The 25,663-nt window shown below is 42.0% G+C and overlaps 1 protein-coding gene across 1 annotated transcript; it reads left to right on the top strand.

Annotated features, from left to right (window-relative positions):
* Positions 1–1,066: 1,066 nt before the first annotated feature.
* On the top strand, positions 1,067–2,113 carry LOC109209350 (RING-H2 finger protein ATL2-like). The gene has a single exon (XM_019372608.1). The coding sequence runs from the start codon at positions 1,207–1,209 to the stop codon at positions 1,645–1,647; it is 441 nt and encodes a 146-aa protein (XP_019228153.1). The 5' UTR covers positions 1,067–1,206; the 3' UTR covers positions 1,648–2,113.
* The last annotated feature ends 23,550 nt before the right edge of the window (positions 2,114–25,663 follow it).

The raw sequence follows: 25,663 nt of genomic DNA, 5'->3' as shown, positions 1-25,663 counted from the left end.
AATGGACATATCAAAAAGCAAAGCAGAAAATTTACTCCTTTTTTCTTTTTCTTTTTTTTTTTTTTTAAAAATAATTTTCCATCTAATGTTGGGTATGCATATAGGGATCCGGATTAAGCTGGATTCACATTGCATAACGCCATTTAAAGGAGAAAGGGCTTTTTACTAGAATTTTCTTCATTTTGAGGCTCTAATCCTTAACCTCTTATGAAGGATAGAGTCCTATCAATCCCACCACTACCAGATGGTACATGAAATTACTGTCTAAATTGGCTGACCTGTTTCTATCTTCCCAAACAAGTTGGATCCTCTCAATGTAAAGCCACATGGGTGGGTTCCATTAATGTCCATCAATTAATTGAACTTCTTAAAATTTTGACCTTGACTCTTAGAAGTTTTTGACATAGCAACCACTTTAAATGATTTAATACATATTATTGCTTCTGTAATTATGTCTACCCGATCAGTTCATATGATTGAATTATCCTTATGTTTATTTGCACGCAATATTAATTTATAGTTAAGAAATATTTGTTCATTGTTAAATTATGATTTGGCCATTAAAAAGGAATTATTAATGATTCGACCTGTGACTTCTAAACTTTACCATCGTCTTTTAATGCCTGTAGTTGAATGAAGTATAATCAAGTCTTGTGTCAAACTAGCTAGAGATTAGATTCATTTCATTTAGACCCTCCAACTTTTTCATAATTGTATTATTACTTTCTCTAATCTTAGTAATTATAAAACTAGTCCTTATATATATATATATATATATATATATATATATATATATATATATATATATATTTCAATCTGATCACTTTGCCAAAAAAATCTCTACAAATATGATATAAAAAATACACGCTGCTAACACAAAAATTGGTGTACACTATTGGTATAGTCAAATATGAACCTCTTAACGTGAATTTGAAATTGACAAAGCAAGAGAAGTGAAATCATGAATCTCAAATATGAGGTAAATCTACAATTTTTAGGTACTTCTATAAATAGTCAAACGTTGAACTCCTCGTTACAAAATAAAGAAATAAAATAATATAAACTTTATTGATTTTGTCCTTGAAGCTTAGATTGGTTGATTGTTCATGAATCATAATACACGGAAATGAAGCCTATAAACTCAACTAGCATCAACCTTACCAAACAGATCCTTAACAAATTTATCTTCATTTTACCAATTAGGCCATGGCATATCAAGTTGAATTAATAGCCACAGCCACAACTACAGTAGCCGTCTTCATAATTTGCAGCATTAAATTCCGGTGGTTCTGCCGTGACGACCACCGCCTACCGCCACCGTTCACCGTGGCGGACAATGGAGGCGAGGCACATTACTACTGTGCCGTCTGCCTCCACGACGTGCATTGCGGCGAGAAGTGCCGGAAACTGCCGAAATGCGGCCACGTTTTTCACGTTAATTGTGTTGATATTTGGTTACAGTCTCATTGGACGTGTCCTCTTTGTAGAAGGAAAGTCTCCGATCATCTTCCCGCCCGGCGGCAAAGTGAAATCGGAGTATTTTCTTATCTGATTTCGCGTTCTGAGGATTTTTTGATCAAGATTTGCAGTCCTCTTAATGAAGAGCTCATGAGGATGTTGTTTGAAAACGCATTTGCAAGTCCCTGATGGTAAAAATATTCTTTTGGAAATTCTGTTATTTAGTTGTTGGCAGATTATTTATTGATTTTTCGAAATAAAATCCTAATTTACCTATCTTAATTCTATACGATATATTTCAGTTTACCTCATGTTATACTTTGGAGTAATGATCATTCATACTCTTAGCATTAGTAGACTGGCTCGTATTTGTTTTTATTTTAATGGAGATCCAGTATGAATCGAGTGAATTTTATGTATCAAAATACTTCATGAAAAATGTCAAAATCTACGTATCTCTACTTTCAATTAGGTTTAAAATTATTCTCATTATACTTCATATTGAAGCTTTACCAACATTCACGGCAAATACAATATATTTTGATAATAAGAAAGAGTATGAATGACCTCAAATATAATAAATGTTTGCTTTTGACCCTTTTCCTTGATTATTTTAACTAATTATAACATTTCTTATCTAATATGTGTAGAGCTAAAAGAGTACTTTCGTTGTTGTTCATGTGTAAAAGTGGATATTGTAATTTGCGTTGGAATATATATTACTACTTTGAAAGAAGTTTCAGATTATTCTAAGTGTTGAATTGTTTAGACTTTTTTTGTTTATTTAGACTTGTTTTTGTGAGTCACCAAATCTCGGGAGCTCACATTCTCTCTGCTTCGTTTCCTTTACAATTTAAAACGGATTTAATTACCCAAAAAACATCAGATTGTCTCCTTTAGCAAATCGGGACACTGTTATATATATCTCACATTAGATACCTATGAATTCTTAGACTGGTTCACCCAAGTTGGACAGGGTCACAATTTACATCTTACTCCTCCTACATGTTTTGGTATAAAGCACCATTTTTAATTTCTTTATAGTTATTCAGGCGGCATAAAATTTACGGAAAAGGGTCAAAACTTCCCCTAGACTATTAGAGTTGGTACAGTAATGCCTTCCGTCCATCTATTTTGAAAAAATTGCCCTCACCGTTATCTTTTCGGCTCAAGAATGCCCTTACGACTAACGGTCATGTTAGATAAAAAAAATTTAATTAATTTTCACGTGTCATAACGGAAAAAAGGTCAAAACTACCCCTAGACTATTGGAGTCGGTACAATAATACCCTTCATCTCAAAAAATCTCTCCCCCCACCCCCTCCAACCTCCCCCCTCTAGCGTGTGTGCGTTCATATTTTTCTTGTTCTTCTCATCCTTTTTTTGACCTTGCACTCTATTTGAATAATCACTACAAACATCATTAAAGTTTTATTTTCAGACAACCAAAATTTTTTGTCACCAATACTTTACGTCATACAACTTTAAAAGACCCTGTTAGGCAAAAAAAAAAATTAATTAATTCCCATGTGTCATCGTCCCATTGGTCTAACTTAAGACTCACCTAAATTAAAATAAACTCACCCACATTCTAAGACCCTTTTCCTCCGTTTCTTTCTCCTCTTTCTTTTAAAAATTATTCCACCAACTAGAACTCTCATACACCCATTTTTCCCTAAGCAAACAAAACTCTCTCGTATAGTTAATCACCTTCCTCTTCCTATTTCTTTGTATATTAAATGTACACATCAATACTCCTATTTCTTTTCATCACAGAAATATCATTCATCATCAATTTTTCTTACTAAACTTTACTGCTTCATACAATAAACTCAATCAAGTGTTTATTACAGTCACATTCACCAATAAATCGTATTCTCTCATATTCTCAGGCATATGATCTCAAATATTTCTCTTGATTTAACCGTCTCTTTTTTTAAAATTGGCGGTGTTGATATAACTTGAAGAGCATCCTCGTACAATGGCTTAATTTATGGACATGGTCGGATGTTCAGACTATGGTAAGACAATGAAGAAAAAAAGATCGAGGTCCGAGCAGAGACCAAATAAATCATTGGTATAATCAAAATTGGATGCAGATTTGTCAGGAAATATACAACAAAAAATATTGCAAATGCTCAATGATCATTACTATTGGCAGAAAAATAATTTATTAAACCATAAAATCTTACAATGAAGAATTAATTTCAAAGAGTACCTGATTTCACTCAGAAAATTTCTTTAATAAAAAATATTAATTTAAAAATTAAATTAAGGCCGAAAAATCTGAGATGAAGAGGGAGATCCGTGGGTGTTGAAGGGTGAAAATCTCAGGCGGAGTAGGTTAATAAGTGGATATGGGGTGATGTTTTAATTTAAGCCAATAGAAAATTAACACATAATAAATAATAAATTTTTTTCTTAATCAAAATAGGGCTGTTAGTTTTTAGGGTATGAGTGTGCCAAAAAGTTGACGTTAGGGGCATGAATGGGTCAGATTTTTAACGGTGAGGCCAATTTTTACAAAATAGGTGGACGGAGGGTATTTTTAAACTTAAGTGAATAGTCTAGGGGCAGTTTTGGCCCTTTTTCGTAAAATTTAAAAAAGAAAAGAAAAGAAAAGAAAAAGAAATGCAACATAGTGTTGAACGATAATTTTATTTGTCCTCCTTTGCCTATTCTGATACTTCATATATACATCATTTCTTCTTGTAAATTAATAAAAAAAAAAATTGTCGGAACCCCTTTGTTTACCCTAAAAATTGAGTAACAATTAAACTTGCAATGTGATTTTAAGGATACGTGATTCCACCCAATACCAATTGATTAACTTAAAGATAAGTGATAGGAATTGATAAGAATGTAAAACAAACCAATGCGAGGATGGTGCCCTCGAGCTGATGTAGCCTCGAGCTTAGTAAAACAAGAACAATTAAAGGGCAGCAAGTTGACAAACAAAAGAACGTGAGTTAAAGAGAGAATATTATATTGCTTTGATCTTTATGAATGTAAGGTGTCTGCAAATGATGGGGACTCCCCTTTTTATACTAGACAAATCCTAATTATGGTATAATTCTATTATGGAAGTAAACCCCATGATTGGTACAAATAACCGCCCTCGATTCGATCTGTTCTGGAATTTCCGCCGTGATCTCCAATCGGTTACGGATATCTCGCTTTTTCGTTGTTACAGTTCACTTGAAGTCGGTCATACTTAGTCTCAATTGATGCTGCCTCGGTCTCGATGGACATCTCGATTCTTGAATTCGACACCTCGTCTTCGTGTTATAGCCCGATCCACTACGAGGCTGGCCCTTGATGTGGTCTCCTGGTCTCGATTAAATAGCAAAATCGAGCAAGCCCGATTTTAACCGTATACAGATAGTCCCCTCGTTTCTTAGAGTGTAATGAGAAGAAACGAACTGAGCCTTCGATTTTGTACCTCGACCAATCATGACATCATCCTCGTGATGTAAGCGACGGAACCAACTGAAGCGTCGTTTCTGCACAGTTTTCAAGATCATTAATTAGTGCTATTTGATGGTCGGCCACTAATGCCTTTGAACCTTCATATCAAATATTATAAATAGATCATCTTCATAATTTTCTCAAACTTCACTTCCAAAATCTCTTCTAATCTTCAAAGCACCTCGTCTCCCTTCAAGTTTTCCAAATCTACAAATCCCGTTCGCCAACCTTCTCTTCAAACAACAAGTTTTATCTTTTTCTTTCTCTGAACTCGTGTAAAAATGGTGAAAACATCGAAAACCGTTCCTCAGAAGGATAAAGCTCTTCTTCGTGCCGGCTGGCGATAAAACGCCAGTGGAGCCACGCATCGAAGAGTGTGTTCCTAAGTCATGCGATCTTACTTCTGACTTTAAAGTTGAGAAAACCTCGTCGGTACCCGACCGATGTGAGCCATTGTCGAGATACATATGCTCGATAACTGAAGACGATATTTAAGCAGGTGAAAAAATATGGCCATTGGGAAAACAAGGAGATGGTGATTCCGACCCCTGAAGAGGACATCACTACTTACGTAGAAGGGTTCTTAAGTATTTACAATTACCCTTTTACACTGGGTCCCGTCGATCCGATTATCCTTGACTTCTGTCGCTAGTACCGAATAACCCTACGCACAAATCCACCCCTCTTTTTGGCGCATCGTTACTTTACTTCGATTCTTCGTGAGCAAGGTCGAAGGGATGTCTTTCACCCTCGACCATCTCATTAGACTATACAACCCTCGTTTCTATCGTGGCGGATTAATAAGGCTTCAGCGCCGGGCCACTAAGGTGTTGTTCTCGAACATAGACGAGGACAAAGATCGAGGATGGATGGGCCGGTTTGTCCGAGTGAGGACTTTCGACATAATCCCGGCCGAGAAGATACCATTCCCCGAAGAATGGAACATGGAGCGTAAGTACAAACCCCACCCTTGACCTCCATTTATTGTTTCGTTCTTTTTGCTTTTTTCTCATTGATGTTCCTTCCTATGATGCAGCGGTTTCTTGGGTTCCCGGTGCAATCCCGAACCTTCAAGGCTGGGTTTGGAAACTGGCCTCGACCTCTTCATACACTGAGCGCTTGTGGAGCGATTTGGCAAGGGGCCGATGGGAGGCCAAAAATCATGGTAAACTTCTCTATCCCTGTTTGATGCTCTTCTGTGAAATGTTTCTTGTTTATTTTTACTTGATTTCCTCCCATACAGGTCTCGGAGACAAAGCTGTCATGAGGCCACCCCCACTTGGGGAGGAGGAGGCCCCGAAACCGACTAAGGATAAGAAGAGAAATAGGGGCTCGCCTTCCGATACTCCAAAGCCTAAAAAGAGCAAGGCTCGTAAGTCGAAGAAATACACTGCCGCTATGCCTGCCGACGTAGTCTAGAAACTATGAGATGAAGAAGAGGAGAAAGAAGATGCAGACTATGAGCTAGTGGCTCGAAAGAGGGTGAGCACCGAAGCTTCAAAGGCAGCTGAGCCGGTGATGGTCGAGGAGGCTCATCTTCGGACCGAGGAGATCTCGGAAGATGGTTCGACCAAAGTCCCCAAGTCAACGTAGGCTGAAGATGTCTCCCGTCGTGACGAACAATCGGCGAGTGTGCCCGTCCACCGTGATGAACAGTAGGCGGATGTGCCTGAAGGGTCCAGTTCCGAGGCCCTCCGAAAAGGAGAGAGCGACCCATGTGTCTTGCTTGGGGCAATCAACATTGATGATTCGCTACCCCTCCGTAAATTTTTAGGGGCAATTTCAAGAGTCCTAGGCTATAGAGAACCCCGACGTAGGAACGACCCACGAAGGGGATGACTTATTACGTGGCTGCTTCACGAGGGTCAATGATGTTTCCGATTTGGATGCATCGATCATTTTTGATGAGGCTCAGCGACTCCTGAACCAGGTAGACTTCATCCCCCGTTATTAGTTTTACATTTACCTTCATTTCCTTTTGCCTGATTTTCTTCCTTTCTTCATAGGTTGTGACTCTTCATCGGAAAGTATATTCCAAATCCTAACCCTAGCTGAACCGATTTGAGGTTGATCTTAAAAGGCTCATGAAGGAGAGAGATGCCCTCAAACTCTTCAGTGGGCGAAAAGAATGGGAGATCAAGGACCTTCGAACTGAACTGGCCAAAGCTCACAAAGAGCAGACTGACTTGATCGAACAGGTAATGAAGAATTTTTTTAGAAGTTTGGTGTGTCGATCTGGGGACGGCGACTAATACTTTGATCATGCAAGTTCAGCAGAAGGCCGAAAAGGTCGAGCAGCTTTGCGAGGAGGCTAAGATGAAAGAGGCAGAGACTTTAGGGTAGAAGCAGAACATGGACCGCGTCGCCTCGGAGAAAGATACTGGTCGAGCCCAGCTATCTTCGGCTGAGCGTCAATACCAAAGCATGAAGGAGGAGAGCTTGGCTCGAGCCAAGAAAATTGAAGAGCTCGAGACTCAGTTGGCCGCTGAGCTTGCGAAGGCTACATCTGAGGCAGAAAGAGTAAAGGCCGACGTGGAAGCGGTCGTGGCCATCTACCGAGTTGATGTTGAAGCTGCTCATGCTCGAGCAAAGGAGATTTCCGATGCTGCCTAGGTTCGATCATTCTATGTTTCTGAGCATGCCAAATGCCAGTCTCGGAGAGAGACTCTCGAGGAGATGCTCGTGGCTTTGACCTTACTGTCGAAATCGAGAACATGAAAGTTCTAGAGGACGAAGCCAAAGCTTTGCTCTCTGATGATGATGACTCCGGGAGCGCGCCGGGAGCAGAGAAGGTGAAGATGAAGCTCCCGGGAAAGATTAGGCTCTTAGAATTTTTTCTTCTTTTTTGGATTTTTGTGTTAGACCCTGAGCGGTCTTTGTAAATACTTTTGCATATATGAAAGATCCTTTTTTCTTTCCGATTTGTTTCTGATTTTTGTTTCGTAGAAACTCTGTTTTACTTTTGCCTTATGATACGTCTGATATATTTTAGGTCTTGTGAGAAATTTGACTCACTTCGTTGCTTTGTGAAAATTTGGTTGGAATTGGATTTCTATAGTCTATATAATTGAGTGAGTACTTGCTCGAACTCGGAGTAGAAAAACTTCTTAGGTTTTGGTTAAGCGAGGGCGGGTCCTTAATCTCAACAATGTAATGGCTCTTAGGCTCTTGAATCGGATTCCGTAATATATCGTAAGTACAAAGTTGTACAGTAAAAATTTCACTAAGGCATTGAACATCTGATAAGGAAAAGTGCTTCTTTCAATATATCATTCATGCGTACATGTTTTGTCATTAGGGCTCGAGCAATCTACACGGGCATGGTTCACTTGACCGTTCGGCCCTTTACAAAATTTTCCTATTGAGACCCTGTTGACGCGAAGCATCTTCCTTGAAAACATAACATCCAAGGGTGATCAGTTCCCCTAGTATTCGAGGTTGACTGTAAAGAAGCCTTGGATCCTATTGAATTGTCCCCAGGTAGCACATATAATTGTTGCCTCGTTAAAAACCTCTCCGGAAAAACCCATTTGGCATAAAAACCGATCTAAGGGAAAAAGAGTGCAACGCGTGCTTTAAAATCTAAGGTCTTCGTGTTGAAGAACTTCTCGATGTCTTTGATCGAGCACCTGCGATAAGTTAGTATTAAATACAAATGAAAAGGGAGAAAATCATACCTTAGCAATAATATTGTTTGAGGAGTGATATGTCCCGATTATTTTGCAATTGTTCGTCGTCTATTGTGCCGAGTTTGTAAAATCCTTTTCCGATGACACCTATGACCTATTATGGCCCTTCCCAATTGGGTCGAGTTATCCTTCGTTTGGGTCTCGAGTATTGAGGGTGACTTTTCTTAGAATTAAGTCCCCGATTCGAAAGCGGCAAAGATTGGCTCTTTGGTTGCAGTATCTTTCGATGCGTTGCTTTTGTGCTGCCATTCTAACGAGGGCGGCTTCCCGTTTTTCATCTAACAGTTCGAGGATTGTGTTCATAGCCTCGTTATTCGACTCTTCCGTCATGTATCGAACCCTAACCCCCGGCTCTCTGACCTCGACCGGGATCAGAGCTTCGGCCCAATATACTAGGGAGAAAGGTGTTTCCCCCGTACTAGATTTTGACGTCGTTCGATATGCCCAAAGGACTTTGGGCAAAATTTCTCTCCATTTTTCCTTAGCGTCGTTCAATCTTTTCTTTAAGTTTTGAATGATGGTCTTGTTTGTTGATTCGGCCTGTCCGTTCCCACTAGGATGATACGACGTCGATAATATCCTTTTTATTTTGTGATCTTCGAGGAACTTTGTTATTTTGCTGCCGATAAATTGCTTTCCATTATCACATGCTATCTCGGCGGGTATTTCGAATCGGCATATGATGTGATCCCAGATGAAGTCTATAACTTTTTTTTCTCTGACTTTCTCGAAAGATTGTGCATTAACCCTCTTAGAGAAATAGTCAGTCATAAATAAAATAAATTTAGCTTTACCTGGGACCGATGGCGGAGGACCAATAATGTCCATCCCCCATTTCATGAATGGCCAAGGGATAAGACTGAATGAAGTTGCTCTCGGGGTTGGTTGATCATCGGCGCATGCCTTTGGCATTTATCACATTTTCAAACAAATTATTTAGTATCTTTCTCCATATCGACCCAATAGTATCCTTCTATGATGACTTTGTAAACCAACGACTCGGCACCAGAATGATTCCCGCAAGTGCCCTCGTGGATTTCTCGTAGAACGTAATCGGTGTCTTCTGGTCCCAAACATTTTGCTAATGGCCCATCGATCATTCTCCTGTATAGTGTTCCATCTTCGGCCAAAGTGAATCGTGCAGCTATAGTGCGTAGAGTCCTTGATTCTATAGGATCCGATGGCAGCTTCCCGTTCTTTAAGTATTCGATGTGCTTATTTCGCCAATCCCAGGTTAAACTTGTGGAGTTTATCTCGGCATGCCCATCCTCAATCACTAATCTTGAAAGTTGTACGACATTCTCGAGCTAAGTTTATCATCTTCAATCAATGACCCCAAATTTGCAAGGGCACCGGCCTCGCTATTTTGTTCCCGAGGTATGTGCTGTAACGTCCATTCTCTAAATCGATGTAGAGACACTTGTAATTTTTCTAAGTACCTCTGCATATGATCTTCACGAACCTTGAAAGTTCTGTTGACCTGATTTACCACAAGTTGGGAGTCACACTTAGCCTCGATGACCTCTGCTCCTAAGCTCTTAGCTAGTTCGAGACCTCCAATCATGGCCTCATACTCGGCCTCATTGTTAGTCAATTTCGAAGTTTTAATAGATTGTCTAATTGTATTCCCTGTGGGCGACTTCAAAATGATGCCTAGCCCGGACCCCTTCACATTTGAAGCACCATCTGTGAAAAGGGTCCACACCCCCAAGGATGTATCAGACTTTAGCAATAATTCCTTTTCGACCTCGGGTACGAGGGCTGGTGTGAAGTCGGCCATGAAGTCGGCCAAGATTTGAGACTTGATGGCTGTTCGGGGTTGATATTCAATATCGTACCCGCTAATCTCAACGGCCCATTTGGCCAGTCGGCCCAAGAGTCTGGGCTTGTGCAGAATGTTGCGAAGGGGGGTATGTAGTTACAACATAGATAGGGTGACATTTAAAATAAGGTTTTAATTCCTAGAGGCGCTTATTAGGGCGAGCGCTAATTTTAATAAGTGTGGGTACCGGGTTTCGGCCTCACCTAATGTCCAGCTAACATAGTAAACAGGAAATTGCATACCTTGCTCTTCTCGAACTAAGACACCACTTACCTCCACCTCCGAGACTGCCAAATATAAGTAGAGTTGTTCGTCCACTTTTGGAGTATGAAGCAATAGGGGGATCGAAAGATATCGTTTTAACTCTTCCAAAGCCCGTTAGCATTCCGGGGCCCAAGTGAAATTGTTATTCTTTTTGAGCAGCGAGAAGAACATGTGACTTCAATCCGAAGACCTCGAGATGAACCAGCCTAAAGCGGCTATCCGTCCTGTTAACCTCTGCACGACCTTAACGCTGTCCACGATTGTGATGTTTTCGATTGCCTTGATTTTATCGGGGTTTATCTCGATTTCCCGATTTGACACCATAAAGCCGAGGAACTTGCCTGATCCGACCCTGAATGCACATTTTTCGGGGTTAAGCTTCATGTTGTATTTTTTCAATATGTCGATGGTTTCCTACAAGTGTGTCAAATGGTCCTCTTCGCATAGGGACTTAACTAGCATGTCATCAATATAAACCTCCATCGATTTACCTATTTGTTCTTCGAACATCCAGTTTACTAGGCGTTGGTAAGTAGCACCAGCATTTTTAGCCCAAACGACATTACATTATAGCAATAAGTACCATACTTAGTGATAAATGAAGTCTTTTCCTGATCCTCCGGGTTCATTTGTATTTGGTTGTACCCGGAGTAGGCATCGAGAAAGCTGAGGATCTCGTGGCCGGCTGTGGCATTGATCATGCAATCGATATTCAGCAAAAGAAAAGAATCTTTAGGGCATGCTTTGTTAAGTCTTTGTAGTCTACGCACATTCTGAGTTTATTCCCTTTCTTAGGGACTACGACTACGTTTGCTGGCCAATCGGGAAATTTTACTTCCCGAATGGACCCTATTTTGAGAAGTTTGGTTACCTCAGCTTGATGAATGCATGCTTAAATTTGGACTGTGGCCTTCTCTTTTACTTTACCGGTCTGAACTTCGGGTCCAAGCTCAGTCGATGAGTGGTAATCTCCGGTGGGATCCCTGTTATGTGAAGGTGGGACCAAGCAAAGAAATCCATATTTTTAATAAGGAATTTAATGAGTCTTTCCCTTAGCTCGGGAGTTAATCCCGTGCCCATGAATACCTTTCGATTGGGCAGGTGCTCGATCAGTATGACTTGTTCCAGCTCTTCAACCGTTTACTTTGTGGCATCGAAATCATCGGGGATTATGAAGGTTCGAGGTATCATATAATCATCATCCACGATGGTTTCCTGCTGTTCCGATCTGGTCAAGGCCGGCAAATGTGGTTGCTATTTGACTTCTTGCTTTTCCTTCGATCCCAGTTCCTATGTTGATGTTTGAGTCGATACTAGTATCACCTCATCAATTGCAAATATCTCTTTGGATGCTAGTTATCCTTCCGGTGTTGGGAATTTCAAGACTTGATGAAGCGTTGATGGTATCACCCTCATATTACGATCCAAGGTCTCTCGAGCAGCGCGTTTTATCTCATATCACCTTCGATTACAAATTCCTTCTTTGCCAGTACCAACGAAACCAAAGATCGGGGTTGGATGAGCCGATATGTTAGAGTAAGAACATAGTACATCATCCCCGAGGGAAAAATGCCGTTCCCGGAGAGCTGGAATTTTAACCGTAAGTGGAGTCCGTATATCTTGTATTCTATTCATATTCTTTCATATTCCATAACGCTCTTATCTTTCTTTTGGCAGCCAATGCTTGGGCGCCCCTAGCGGTGCCCGACCTCGAGGATTGGGTCAGAAAGTTAGCAGCCACTTCTTCCTACGATGAGCGTAAGTGGCGCGAATTAGTGAAGGGCCAGTGGGAGGCCAAGAACCACGGTAAGTGCCTTTCTATAGTTTCAACATTTTCCATACATTTGGCGGCATTTTTACTTACTGATGCTTGCTAATGCAGGACTTGGAGATGCATCCGAGATGAGGCGGCTCTGCCTGGGGAAACAACCAAGCCTTCAAATCTAAAGTCCGAGAAGGACAACAAAAGAAAAAGGGTCTCGAAACCCGAAGACCCTCAGGACAAGGAAACCTCTGCTCGAAGGTTGCAGAAAAGGTTTGCTCAAACGGGCTCAGACTCGGCCTATGACTGCCCGGATGACGAAGAAAAAGATGATGAACAGTCGGCACTGGTGACATGGACCAGGAAGCCGGTCGAGGTCGCCAAGCCTTCCGAACTGGAAACCCCATCCTGTGGTGAGGATGCACTGGAGGAAAAGACGGGCAAAGCCCCTACATCTCCGGAGGTCGAGATTGTCCCTCCGCTTTCAACAACTAAACTAGTGGGGGTTAATATTGGGACCCCCGATGCTAATGAGAACGCCGACAATAGGTCACTCCCTTTCATTGCCAACTTATTCTGGAGGGGCAATCGAGGAAGATCACGCTTTGCATATGCCCGACCCAAATAAGGTCATCGAGGACGATCCTTTTCAGGCTTGATACGATGGGATCGAGGATGCCGACGACCTCAATGATGCATCCTCCATTTTGGAAGAGGCTCAGCGTCTCCTTTCCCGGGTAAAAACCTGCCCTTTCTATTGCAAATTTTTCTTCCTTTGTCTTCTTTCGACTGATATGTCTCAATTTCATGCACGGGCCATTGCAAAGTTTAAAGTTGATCTGAGCCAATGTGAGGCTGAGCTCAAGAAGGTTTCGGGCGAAGAAAAGGCCTTGAGGCTCCTTTGTAGCCAGAAAGAAGAGGAGCTTAAGGATCTCCGAACAGCATTGGCTAAAGCTCGAAAAAGCAAATCCGAGCTAGATGAGCAGGTAATAGTGATTTTAACAAAGTTTGGCCTTCTTGGCCTTACTTCGGAGGCTAATACTTCGATATCTCAGCTGCAGCAAAAGTTGGATATGATTGGGCAGCTCCGAGGCGAGGTAGATCGAGTTCGGGCTGATTGTCATCAGTGGAAGAAGAATATGGATCAACTTGCCGCCTAAAAGGAAGCAGTTACAGCCCAACTGGCCTCGGCTAAAGCTCAGCTCCGAGGCGTTGAAGCGAAGGATTTAGCTCAGGCCAGGAGGATCGAGGGGTTAGAGGCCAAGCTGGATAAAGCCCGGGCCGAAGCTGCACAGGCTAAGGCTGAAGCTGTATAGGCTAAGGCCGTAGCTGAGAAGACGAAGGCTGCGGCACATAAATCCATTGCTATATACAGGAGGGAAGCCACGACCGTTCAAGCTGAGCTGAGAGAGACCTCCGACCGGGGGAGACGGAGCAATGAACTGGCCAAGTGCCAAGCCCGGAGGGAGACTCTCGAAGAAGTCCATGCCAGAGGGTTCGACCTCGCCGAGGAGATAGCCGAAGCAAAGGCGCGGGAAACCGATGCTAGATTTCATGTCTCCATCGCTGATGAGGATGTGGTGAGTGGCTCTGGGGACGAGGAAGGCGAAGAAGATGCTCCCGAAGGGGAAGAGTCTCCTGAAGATAAAGCAACTAAAGACGAAGACGACACTCCCGGGGGCGTGGCCCCGAAAATAGATTAGGCTCCTTTTTTGTACAAGGGCATTGTAAATTTCCTTAATGAATATAAAGAAACTTTTTGCTCTATCCTTGATTTTTGTTAACTTTTATTTTGTCCCAGTTTATGAGAAAACTACGATGATTCAAATACTAAGCTCGAGTATCGATTTAGACTTGTAATAGGCCCTTAGGCTTTTATTGCTCAAGGTCATACCCCTTAAGGTCTTAGATGATCCCCGAGCCGATCTTAAAATCAATTTAATGCGAGCTCGGGGTAATGGGGACTTTGGGTCCGAGTTGAATGAGAACGGAGTCTCGAACTCCCATAAGCTTTTTGGCCCTATATCTCTTTTAAGCTGATCCTTAGGCTCTTGTATATCGGCCCTTAGGCTCTTTTTTAGAATTGTCCCTTAGGCTCTTTTTTAGAATTGGCCCTTAGGCTCTTTTAATTTGGCCGTTTCGGCCTCTAAATGGCTATATAATTTTTCCCTCATTTTGGCTAAAAGACTTAGTGAAATTTTAGTTATGCCTTAGCATGTGTTTTTGTACCCGTTGGCTTTTTCGAAGGCTCGACGTAACGGAACCATATTAGTCATTTCATTTGTGTAGTCATAATCGGATATCTCTTAAGGGTTTTCCGAAGGCTAGTGTTGTCGAAGCCTTTGGATTATTCGAGGGCTAATTTATCGAAGCCCTTAGATTTTTCGGGGGCCAAATTTATCGAGGCCCCTTATATTTTGCTTTTGCCGGGGGTAGCCTGACTTAACCGGTTTTTCAATGTTTGAAGTCCTTTAATTTTATAGCGAAAAATCGGACGTCTCCGAATCGCACTATTTTGGTCGTAGCCTTTATGTGACCGTAGTCTTTAGTACGGCCGTAGCCTTCGGGTTTGTCACTTGAACTTGTTTCCCAATAACTTTCCGAACTTATTCGAAAGGTTAGTCCACGAGTTAATTGACCTTGGCCTTTGTTTTGAGGGGGTGCCTCTTTGAGGTCTTATGAGTCCGAATTTTCGATGACTCGGGTGTATTGACTGTTAGTGACAGTCCCCGGGTATTTCGGGGTGCATTGGCCCTTGAGCCGCTTCCCGTAGGATTGTAAGTGTAGAACTCGTATGAGATACAAAGTGTTTTTGATATAACCAAAATCCTTCTTTAAATAGTTGATACATACGTACATGTTTTTGCCGTTGGGAAGAAGCCTTAAATACTTGTAGAATGTTCCTTAGGTAGCATATAGGTGTTGCCTCGTTAAAAATCTTGCTGGTAAAACCCATTTGGGATAAAACCCGATCTAAGGGAAAAAGAGTACAACGCATGCTTTCAAACCCAAGGTCTTCGAGCTGGGAGATGCCTCGATGTCTCCAATCGAACATCTGCACAGAGTTAGTTTTAAATACAAAATGGGAAAGGGGAGAAGGTCATACTTCAGCACTAATATCGCTTGAGCATCAATACCTTCCGATTGTTTCGTAGTTGCTCGCTTTCCATTGTGCTAAGTTTTTAGGATCCTTTCCCTACGACTTCAAGGACACGGTACGGTCCTTCCCAATTGGAACCTAGCTTCCCTTCGTTTGGATCTCGAGTGTTGAGAGTGACTTTCCTTAGGACTAAGTCCCCGACTTTGAAATATCAAAGGTTCGTCTTTCTGTTGTAATACCTTTCAATCCTCTATTTTTGCACGGCCATTCGAATTAAAGCGGCCTCACGTTTTTCATCGAGTAGTTAAAGAAAAGTGTTCATAGCTTCGTGATTTGAGTCCTCGGTGGCATGCTGAAACCTGACGCTAGGTTCCCCGACATCGGCTGGGATCAATGCTTCGGATCCGTATACCAAATAAAACGGGGTCTCCCCCGTGCTCGACTTCGAAGTTGTTCGGTATGCCCATAGCACCTCGGGCAATACTTCTCTCCGTTTCCCCTTAGCATCATCTAACCTTTTCTTTAAGTTTCGAATGATGGTTTTGTTTGTGGACTCAGCCTGACCATTTGCACTTGGGTGGTAAGGTGGTGATAGAATCCTTTTGATTTTATGGTCCTCAAGGAATTTAGTCACTTTGCTGCCGATGAATTGTTTCCCATTGTCACATGTTATTTCGGCGGGTATCCCGAACCGACATATGATGTGGTCCCATATGAAGTCGATGACTTCTTATTCTCTAACCTTCTCGAAGGCCGGTCTTCAACCCATTTTGAGAAGTAGTCAATCATAAACAAAATAAATCTAGCTTTACCTGGCATCGTTAGTAGGGGGTCGACGATGTCCATCCCCCATTTCATAAATGACCACGGGGATAAGACCGAGTGGAGTTTTTCACCGGGTTGATGAATTATTGGTGCAAATCTCTGGCATTTGTCACACTTCCGAACGAACTCCTTGGTATCCTTTTCCATGCTATCCCAATAATACCCTGCTCTGATCACCTTGCGAACCAGAGAGTCTGCACCGGAATGGTTCCCACAGGTGTCCTTGTGGATTTCCCGTAGTAAATAATCAGTGTCCCCGGGTCCCAAGCATACTTCCAGTGGTCCATCGAAGGTTCTTCTGTACAATGTTCCATTTTCATCGAGCAAAAATCGAGCTGCTTTGGCTCGAAGTGATCTTGACTCTTTTGGGTCTGTGGGGAGCTTCCCATGCTTCAAGTAATCTGCGTACTTATTCCTCCAATTCCACGTTAAACTTGTTGAATTAATCTCTTCATGGCCTTCTTCGACCACTGACTTCGATAGCTGGACGACAGCCCCCGGGACGATATCGACTTCTTCGACCAATGACCCCAAGTTTGCAAGCGCATCTGCCTCGCTATTCTGTTCTCGAGGTACATGGTCCAGTGTCCATTCCTTGAAGCGATGCAATGTCATTTGAAGTTTGTCTAAGTACCTTTGCATTCGATCGTCTCGAACTTCAAAGCTTCCGTTTACATGGTTTACTACCAAAAGGGAATCACACTTTGCCTCGATGACCTCTGCTCAAAGGCTCTTGGCTAGTTCAAGACCTGCAATCATGGCTTCATACTCGGCCTCATTGTCAGTCTATTTAGAAGTTTTGATAGATTGCCTAATAACACTGCCCGTAGGCGGTTTCAAAATGATGCCGAGCCCGGATCCTTTCACGTTTGAGGCACCGTCTGTGAAGAGGGTCCAAACTCCCGATGGCGTACCCGTTTTAGCAGGAGTTCCTTTTCTACTTCAGGTACGAGGGCAGGCACGAAGTCGGCCACGAAGTCTGCCAAAATTTGAGACTTGATAGCCGTTCGAGGCTGATATTCGATATCATATCCTCCAAGTTGGATGGCCCATTTGGCCAACTTGCCCGATAATTCGAGCTTATGCATGACATTTCGAAGCGGGTATGTAGTCAGTACACATATAGGATTGCATTGAAAATATTGTTTTAATTTCCTAGATGCGCTTATTAATGCAAGAGCTAATTTTTCCAAATGTGGTTAACTAGTTTCAGCATCTCCTAGGGTCCGACTCACATAATAGACAGGAAATTGCGTACCTTGCTCTTCTCGAACCAACACGCCACTTACCGCTACCTTGGACACAGAAAGATACAAGTAGAGTGTTTCATCCTCTTTTGGAGTATGGAGCATGGGTGGGCTCGAGAGATACCATTTTAATTCTTCCAAGGCTTGCTGGCACTCCGGGGTCCATGCGAAGTTGTTCAACTTTTTGAGTAGGGAAAAGAAGTGATGGCTCCGATCTGATGACCTTGAGATAAATCGACCTAAGGCAGTTATCCGTCCGGTCAGCCATTGCACGACTTTCACATTGTTCACCAGGGTGATTTTCTCAATGCCTTTGATTTTATCAGGGTTGATCTCAATACCTCTGTTCGATACCATGAAGCTCAAGAACTTTCCCGAGCCGACTCCAAAAGTCTATTTCTCGGGGTTGAGCTTCATGTTGTACTTTCTAAGGTTGTCGAATGTCTCCTGCAAATGGGTCAAATGGTCATCTGCACGCAGGTACTCAACTAGCATATCATCAATATAAACTTCCATGGATTTGCCTATTTGATGTTCGAACATCTTATTAACTAGACGTTGATATGTGGCTCCTGCATTTTTTAGCCCGAAGGGCATTACATTATAACGATACGTACCATATGTTGTGATGAATGAAGTTTTTTCCCGATCTTCCGGGTTCATTTGAATTTGGTTGTACCCGGATTAGTCGTCGAGAAAGGTAAGAATCTCGTGGCCAGCCATAGCATCGATCAAACGATCAATGTTGGGTAATGGGAAAGAGTCTTTAGGGCATGCTTTGTTCAAATCTTTGTAGTCTACACACATTCTAAGTTTATTCTCCTTTTTAGGGACTACCACTACGTTAGCTAGCCACTCGGGATATTTTACTTCCCTGATGGATCCTATTTTGAAGTTTGGTTAACTCTTCTTTGATGAATGCATGCTTTACCTCGGACTGAGGTCACCTCTTCTGCTTCACTGGCTTAAATCTGGGATCGACACTTAGTCAATGGGTAGTTATCTCTGGTAGGATCCCCGTCATATCTAAGTGGGACCAAGCGAAGCAATCAATATTATCGATGAGAAACTGAATGAGTTTTTTCCTGACTTCGGGGGTTAACCCCGTCCCCAGGTATACCTTTCGTTCTGGAAGATGCTCGATTAATATGGCATGTTCGAGTTCTTCGACCGTGGATTTCGTCGCATCTGATTCCTCGAGGGCAATGAAGGTTCTGGGGATGAGGAAATCTTCTTCTTCATCCTCGGCCTCCTATTTATCGAACATTTGTCCCTCGGGCTCAACCGAGGGCACGGGCTATGACTACTATTTGGCCACTTGTTCGTCCTTCGACTTTTCCGATGTGGATGGCGCCGATATCGGTGCCAAGTCGTGTACTGTAAACATGTCCTTAGTAGCATGCTGCTCTCCATATACTGTTTGCACGCCATCCTTCGTTGGGAACTTGATCATCTGATGAAGGGTCGATGGCACCGCCCTCATGCTATGGAGCCATGGCATTCTGAGCAAAGCATTACACCTCATGTCAACTTCGATGACATGAAATTTGGTGTCTTGAGCGCTCCGGCCACGTTGACTGGGAGGATGATTTCTTCCCTTGTTGTTTTACTTGCCATGTTAAAGCCATTTAAGACCCGAGATGCCGGTATGATTTGATCGAGCAGCCCGAGCTGCTCCACGACCCATGTCCTGATTATATTTTCCGAACTACCTGGATCCACGAGAACATGTTTAACTTGAACTTTATTTAAAAGGATAGAAATTACCAGTGCATCGTTGTGTGGTTGAGATAGAGCCTCGACGTCTTCCTCGCTGAATGTGAGGGTGTCCTCGGGCAAGTAATCCTGAGTCCGTTTCTCCCTTGTGATGGATACTTTGGTACATTTGAATATTGCTCCCTGTGGGACGTCGACTCAACCGATGATCATGTGGATGACATGTTGAAGTTCTTCAGGTTCATTCTCTCTGCCTGCATCCCTCTCCCTGAATTGATTCTTAGCCCGATCACTTAGGAATTCTCGAAGGTGGCCCTCATTGAATAACCTAGCCACTTGCTCCCTTAGCTGCCTGCAATCCTCCATTCTATGACCATGCGTGCCATGATACTTGCACGTCAGGTTCGGGTTCCTTTGGGTGGGATTGGTCTGTATTGGCCTGGGCCACTTAGTATCTTTGATTCTCCCAATAGCCGAGATGATCCCTGATGCATCTATGCTGAAATTGTATTCTGATAATCGGGGGACCTCGGCGGGTTCGACATGCTTATCGAACCAGTTCTTGCTCATGAGTCCCCGAGAACCTTGACTTTGGTCACTCCTTCGATCTCTCCGAGAGAAGTTGTGGCTCGGATCATTGTTTCTTCGATCGGCATATGGTTGATACAGTTCTTTGTTGAATCTTGATCCCCGGTCTGTGTCCCTCAGGGGCTTGGCTGCGAATATGTTAGGATGAACTGAGCTCGAGGGGGCTCCCAACTGGTCGTCCTCGACTCTAATTTTTGACTGATAACGATTGTGCACATCCGACCATGTCACATCTGGATATTCAATCATGTTCTATTTTAACTGTCGAGATGCAATCGAGCTCCTTTCATTCAAGCCTTGCATGAAGGCCTGAACTGCCCAGTCATCGAGACTGGTGGTAATTCCATCCTTTCTATCTGAAACCGGTACACGAACTCCCTCATCATCTCGTCATCCCTTTGTTTTATTTTGAAGACGTCCGATTTTCTTGTGGCCACCTTTATGGCCCCAGCGTGTGCTTTCACGAAGGCATCCGCCAACGTAGCAAATGAATCAATGGAGTTAGGAGCTAAGTTGTGATACCAGATCATATCTCCTTTTGATAGTGTTTCCCCAAACTTTTTCAATAAAACTGACTCGGTTTTATCATCATTCAAGTCATTTCCTTTGATTCCACAAGTGTATGAAGTAATATGTTCGTTAGGGTCAGTTGTTCTGTTATATTTCAGTATATCGGGCATGCGAAACTTCTTGGGAATGGACATCGGAGCCGCACTTGGGGGGAAAGGTTTTTGTATGAATTTTTTGGCATCTAGACTTTTCAAAATTAGAGGTGCTCCCGGTATCTGATCTACCCGGGAGTTGTAAGTTTCCACCTTTTTATCGTTGTCTTCTATCTTCTTTTCCCCCGACTCGATCCTTTTAGTCAGTTCCTCGAGCATTTTCATGATTGTGGGGTCAGTCCTCGAGGCACTTTCATCGGGCCTTTCTAGCGCTGGTTCGCGCCGGGCGTTCACTGGTTCGACGGTTTAGGAGTTCTGTTCTGACTCTGAAGTTGAGCGATGGCGACTTGCTGAGCTTGCAGCATCTCGAATATCACTTGGAGGCTGACTCCTCCTTCTTCCAATCCTCGTGTTTCCTGGCCTTCAGCTCGGGCTTCCCCGTGTGCATTCCTTATGGGGTCTGTGCCTGCGTCCGTATTCAGAGCGTTGTGTGAACTGATATCAACTGGCTCCACGTTTGGCACTCCCTCAGGGTTTATGGGTGGTACACCGACCCCTATACCGCTATTTTCTCCGAGTCCCTCACTGTCATGAGCAGGTGCGTTTTGTGTGCTAGACATATTTTGGCCTGAAATCAAAAAACCTTTGACAAGAAAAAGTGTGAAGAATAACGTGTGTTATCCGAAAATTAGCACTAAAATAATCATTATTATCTTTATCCCCACGGTAGGAGCCAAACTGTTTACCTCGAAAAATGTGAGTAACAATTGAAGATAATTTGTGATTTTAAAGATATGTGATATATTCTAATACTAGTGATTATATAAGTAATATAAAGCTTAAGTAAGAAGAAATGGTGAACCAAATCAGTGTTGTTGGAGCAATAAGGTCCTCGAGCTTGGCGATCCCAGGGACCTCGAGGTCAGCTAAGAACAATAGAGTATGAACAATAGAGTAAAGACAATAAAGCTGAAGAACAATTGTTGAGCACGTTAAACAAGGAGAGCAGAGTAGAATGTTCTATTTCACTGAATAATGTGTCTTTACAAATGATTGGGGTCCCCTTTATATAGGAGGATAAAACCCCAATATGGTACATTCTTAATTGTGGTAAAGAATTCTATTGGTACAGGTGTATAACAACCTAGTACGGTCCTGTACCATTTCGTACAAATCTTATCCTCTAATTTACGCCCTGATCCACGTGTCCTTGAAAAATTCTCGCTCTTTCTTGAATGGCTTCGACATTGTGCTGTCGTCGATGTAGGTCATGCCAGGCCTTCGATCAGCTTCCCCAAGGTATGTGTCCCTCAGCCGGGTCTGACCTCCACTGCGAGTTGCCCGGACTCGGACTCATAGCCCAATTTAAGACTTCGAAATCGGGCTCCTTGATTTTGACCGTATACAGTGGTCTCAACCGGATTCCTTCTTTATTGTATATATTAGTACTCGATTACTGAAAAATGTTATAGCTCTTTGGCTTCATATGACTCTATTCATCACCTCTTCAAATAATTTAGAGAAGGTCTTCACTACCTTTCATCGAGGTTTGATGGGGTAGACGTGACCTTTAGAAAAAAATCTAGACGGTCAAATTGCATAAGAAACCGAATCTTCTCGACAAGAATGACTGCACAAAATTTTACAAAGATCAAAAAATTGAATTGGAGAAGAGGAAGACCAGGTCTGGGGGAGTCGGGCGACGAGGAAGTGGGAAGTGAATAATAGGAGAGAAGGAGGCGATCTGGAATTTTTTTTTTTTGGCAAAAGATATACTCCCTCTATTCTAATTTATGTGAACCTATTTCCTTTTTGGTCCATTCCGACCTCCACTTCGAGTTGCCCGGACTCGGACTCATAGCCCAATTTAAGACTTCGAAATCGGGCTCCTTGATTTTGACCGTATACAGTGGTCTCAACCGGATTCCTTCTTTATTGTATATATCAGTACCCTATTACTGAAAAATGTTGCAGCTCTTTGGCTTCATATGACTCTATTCATCACCTCTTCAAAAAAAATCGAGAAGGTCTTCACTACCTTTAATCGAGGTTTGACGGGGTAGACGTGACCTTTAGAGAAAAAACTTGGACAGTCAAATTGCATATGAAATCGAATCTTCTCGGCAAGAATGTGATGTTCTTAACGTCAATACCACACAAGAGGGGGGGTAACTTTTGTGGTAACCAATTTTCACTCTAGAAGAACCTGGTTCTTCTAGGTGTACTTACTACGTTTGTTTGCGGAACTAAGAGTACATAAAATAAAGAACACATAGATTTTTACGTGGAAAACACCTGGCTCAAAAGGTGAAAAAACCACGACCTACTACTCAGTAGGATTTTCCCAAACTTCCACTATAATCACTGAGCCAAAACAGCATTTACAAAACTCTTGTAAACCTAAGGATTAAACTCTAATCCCAGTGTAGCAAACAGCCTCAACTGTTGCGACACCTTCAAGTTAACTCTAACTTGAATACTTAAAGTACCTATTACAATCGCTTCTAGATAAAGCTGAAAGGTACAATATGAAAACACCTACTACAATTGAACTAGAAATAAAGAAAGATACATAAAACTCTTTATGGAGCTAGTTCTTCAATCTGGTTCATGTAGCTTCAGGTTTGCACACTTGAATCACACACGAACTGCTTGCAAAAGCCTTGCTATTTTGCTCTCAATTCACGTTTAACTTCTACGTTTTTGTGCAACACATTAATGTGAGAACATCCTACAATTTATAGAGTTAGTAGATGAAGAAATAACTAGAGTTCTGATGCAACTCTTCCTTGGTGGAAGAGTTCTAGTTGATTTCAACTTCTAACTCCTTCCCTATCTTGGATAGTGTTCTCTTTGATTAAGGAGTCCTTTTCCTTATCAATTATGCAACCTTTTCGATCAGGAGATATTAAATACACCAAGTTAAGCTTATCTCCTTCACGTGCATCCCACATGCTCGAATCTGCCCGTTTTTGTGCACCTGAGTGATGGACCTGGTTCATCCTGAGTTCCTTTGTCAATCTTCAAAACTAACCTTTACTTGGGCCAACAAATTGCCCCTTTTTGATGATGACAAACTCTGTGCTTTTCATAAGCTCAGGCCCTGCTTCAACTCAGCTCAACATCAATACAATATTAGAAACATTTTTCCTTTTTATCAGTTATCATCAAGGACCGTGTACATTAGGTTATAAACATCACTGTTCAAAGTGTAAAGCACAACCTTTTTCCCCCTTTTGGCATCATCGAAAAGTTGCATAAAATGTGAGATAACCAGATTTTAAAACTTACTCATGGCCACTGGGGCTACTTCAAATGCAATCATGAATTAATCATCATAGATCAAGCTAAGAATTTAAACCATCAAAGAAATATAAACAAACAGTTAAGCAAAAACAGTGAATTTCATTGATGATTGATAAGATTCTACCACAAAGCATAAGAAGAAATAAAAATACTGAAAACATGAGCAAAAGAAACAAAAAGTCTCGAATTGGGTCACTGGTTGATCTACACTAGGCTAGGATTTAAGGTTTGGAAGAGGTAGGGGCTGGGTTATTTGCTAGGAGAAGTTTCAGCATGTCTTGAAGATTTCCATCATTCTTCTCCTTTTCCCTTGCAAGTTCAGTTCTGAGAACATCTCTCTCAGATTGTACCTCAACCAATCGTGTCTTCAGCCTTGTTATCTCAGCATCCTTTGCCTCACTCTCCTGTAATAGAGCTCTGACCTTGCTATTGATAGGTGTCCTTTTAGATGAACCAGGTTCATTAGGAATGACATTGACTTCATAATCGCAAGCAAGCAGAGTATTAACCCCGAAACGATCCTTGCTTGTACCTTGAAATGTGCAAGTACAGTTGTGAGAATGAAACCATAGGGACTTGCATGAGTTTTGGTACCATTGATAACCCTATTAGTAGGTCCAAGAGGGTTTCCTGTTCAGATGGAACAGGTTCATCTATATTTTTCCCAAGTTGAACTAACCCCTCAGCAGCTTTGCCAGACCCACTTCCCCCTGTTTTGCTCACACTCTCTTCTATTTCAGTAAATTCCTCTCCCCAAACAACCATTGCACCTGTTTCTTTTGTTAGACCAACATGAGTGGGTGAAGAATCAACCACTCTTGTATCCTTTCCCCTCACAGTACTCCTAGCACCCTTGCTCTATTTTTATTTTCCCTTTTTATTTTTACCACCAACTTCTCCAGATTCTGTAGTCTCAACACCTTCTATAGATCCTACCAGTACAAATCTATTCTCCAAATTTGCAGAAACTTCAGAAATTATCTCAAGAGTAATTTTAGAATCAGAAGATACCTGTTCAATTTCGGAAGAACTAATCTCTTCTCCCTTAGTAGCAGACTTAAATGAATCTTCACATTTCTAGGATTCTTCTTCCCTACATGCTTTCAATTGCTTGTTTATTTTCTTGATCTGCTCTCCTTCAGCGACAATCTTACGAGTCAACATCTTTACTCTACTCTTCTTAGAGATTGGCGTGGTTGAAGCAGTGGTAGAAAGTGTGAAAGTGGTTTCCTGTGGTGGTGATGAAGGATTTTCAGAGGTGTTTGACATATCTAGGCTAGGGTATGGAAGAGAAGAGAATTAGATTGTGTTTGGAAGATGAAAGAAGAATGAGAGTTTTTGACGGCTTGAGAGAGATGAAGTAAGAAATACACTAAAGCTGTTAAATATATAGAGGAATAATTGATGGGGTAACTACAGCTTTTCAGACTCTTAGAAGTTTAATCAAACTGAAATTCAGTTTTGAAGAGATGTCGGAGTGTATCCCTAGAATCTAGGTACTTCCATTCGGTTGTGACTCTTTTGAACGAGACTGGTTCACTTGTAACTGATAAGTCCAAAAGGAGTTTGGTATTTGGTAGGACTCTTCTCATGATCCAAATATAGTTATTTCAAACTATGCAAGGTGTAGAAAACGTACCATGTTATCTTGATGAACCAGGTTCTTCACTGATAATTCTCTTGTGTGAGTCTAAATTTGCCAAAAATAGAGAAAATATCGTTAGAGATTAATGAGTCATTTTAACACATGGCACAA

Source organism: Nicotiana attenuata, unplaced genomic scaffold (genome assembly GCF_001879085.1).
Source record: "Nicotiana attenuata strain UT unplaced genomic scaffold, NIATTr2, whole genome shotgun sequence".
NCBI lineage: Eukaryota > Viridiplantae > Streptophyta > Magnoliopsida > Solanales > Solanaceae > Nicotiana > Nicotiana attenuata.
Note: the sequence above shows the minus strand (reverse complement) of the source record. Positions and strands in the feature narration are given on the sequence as shown.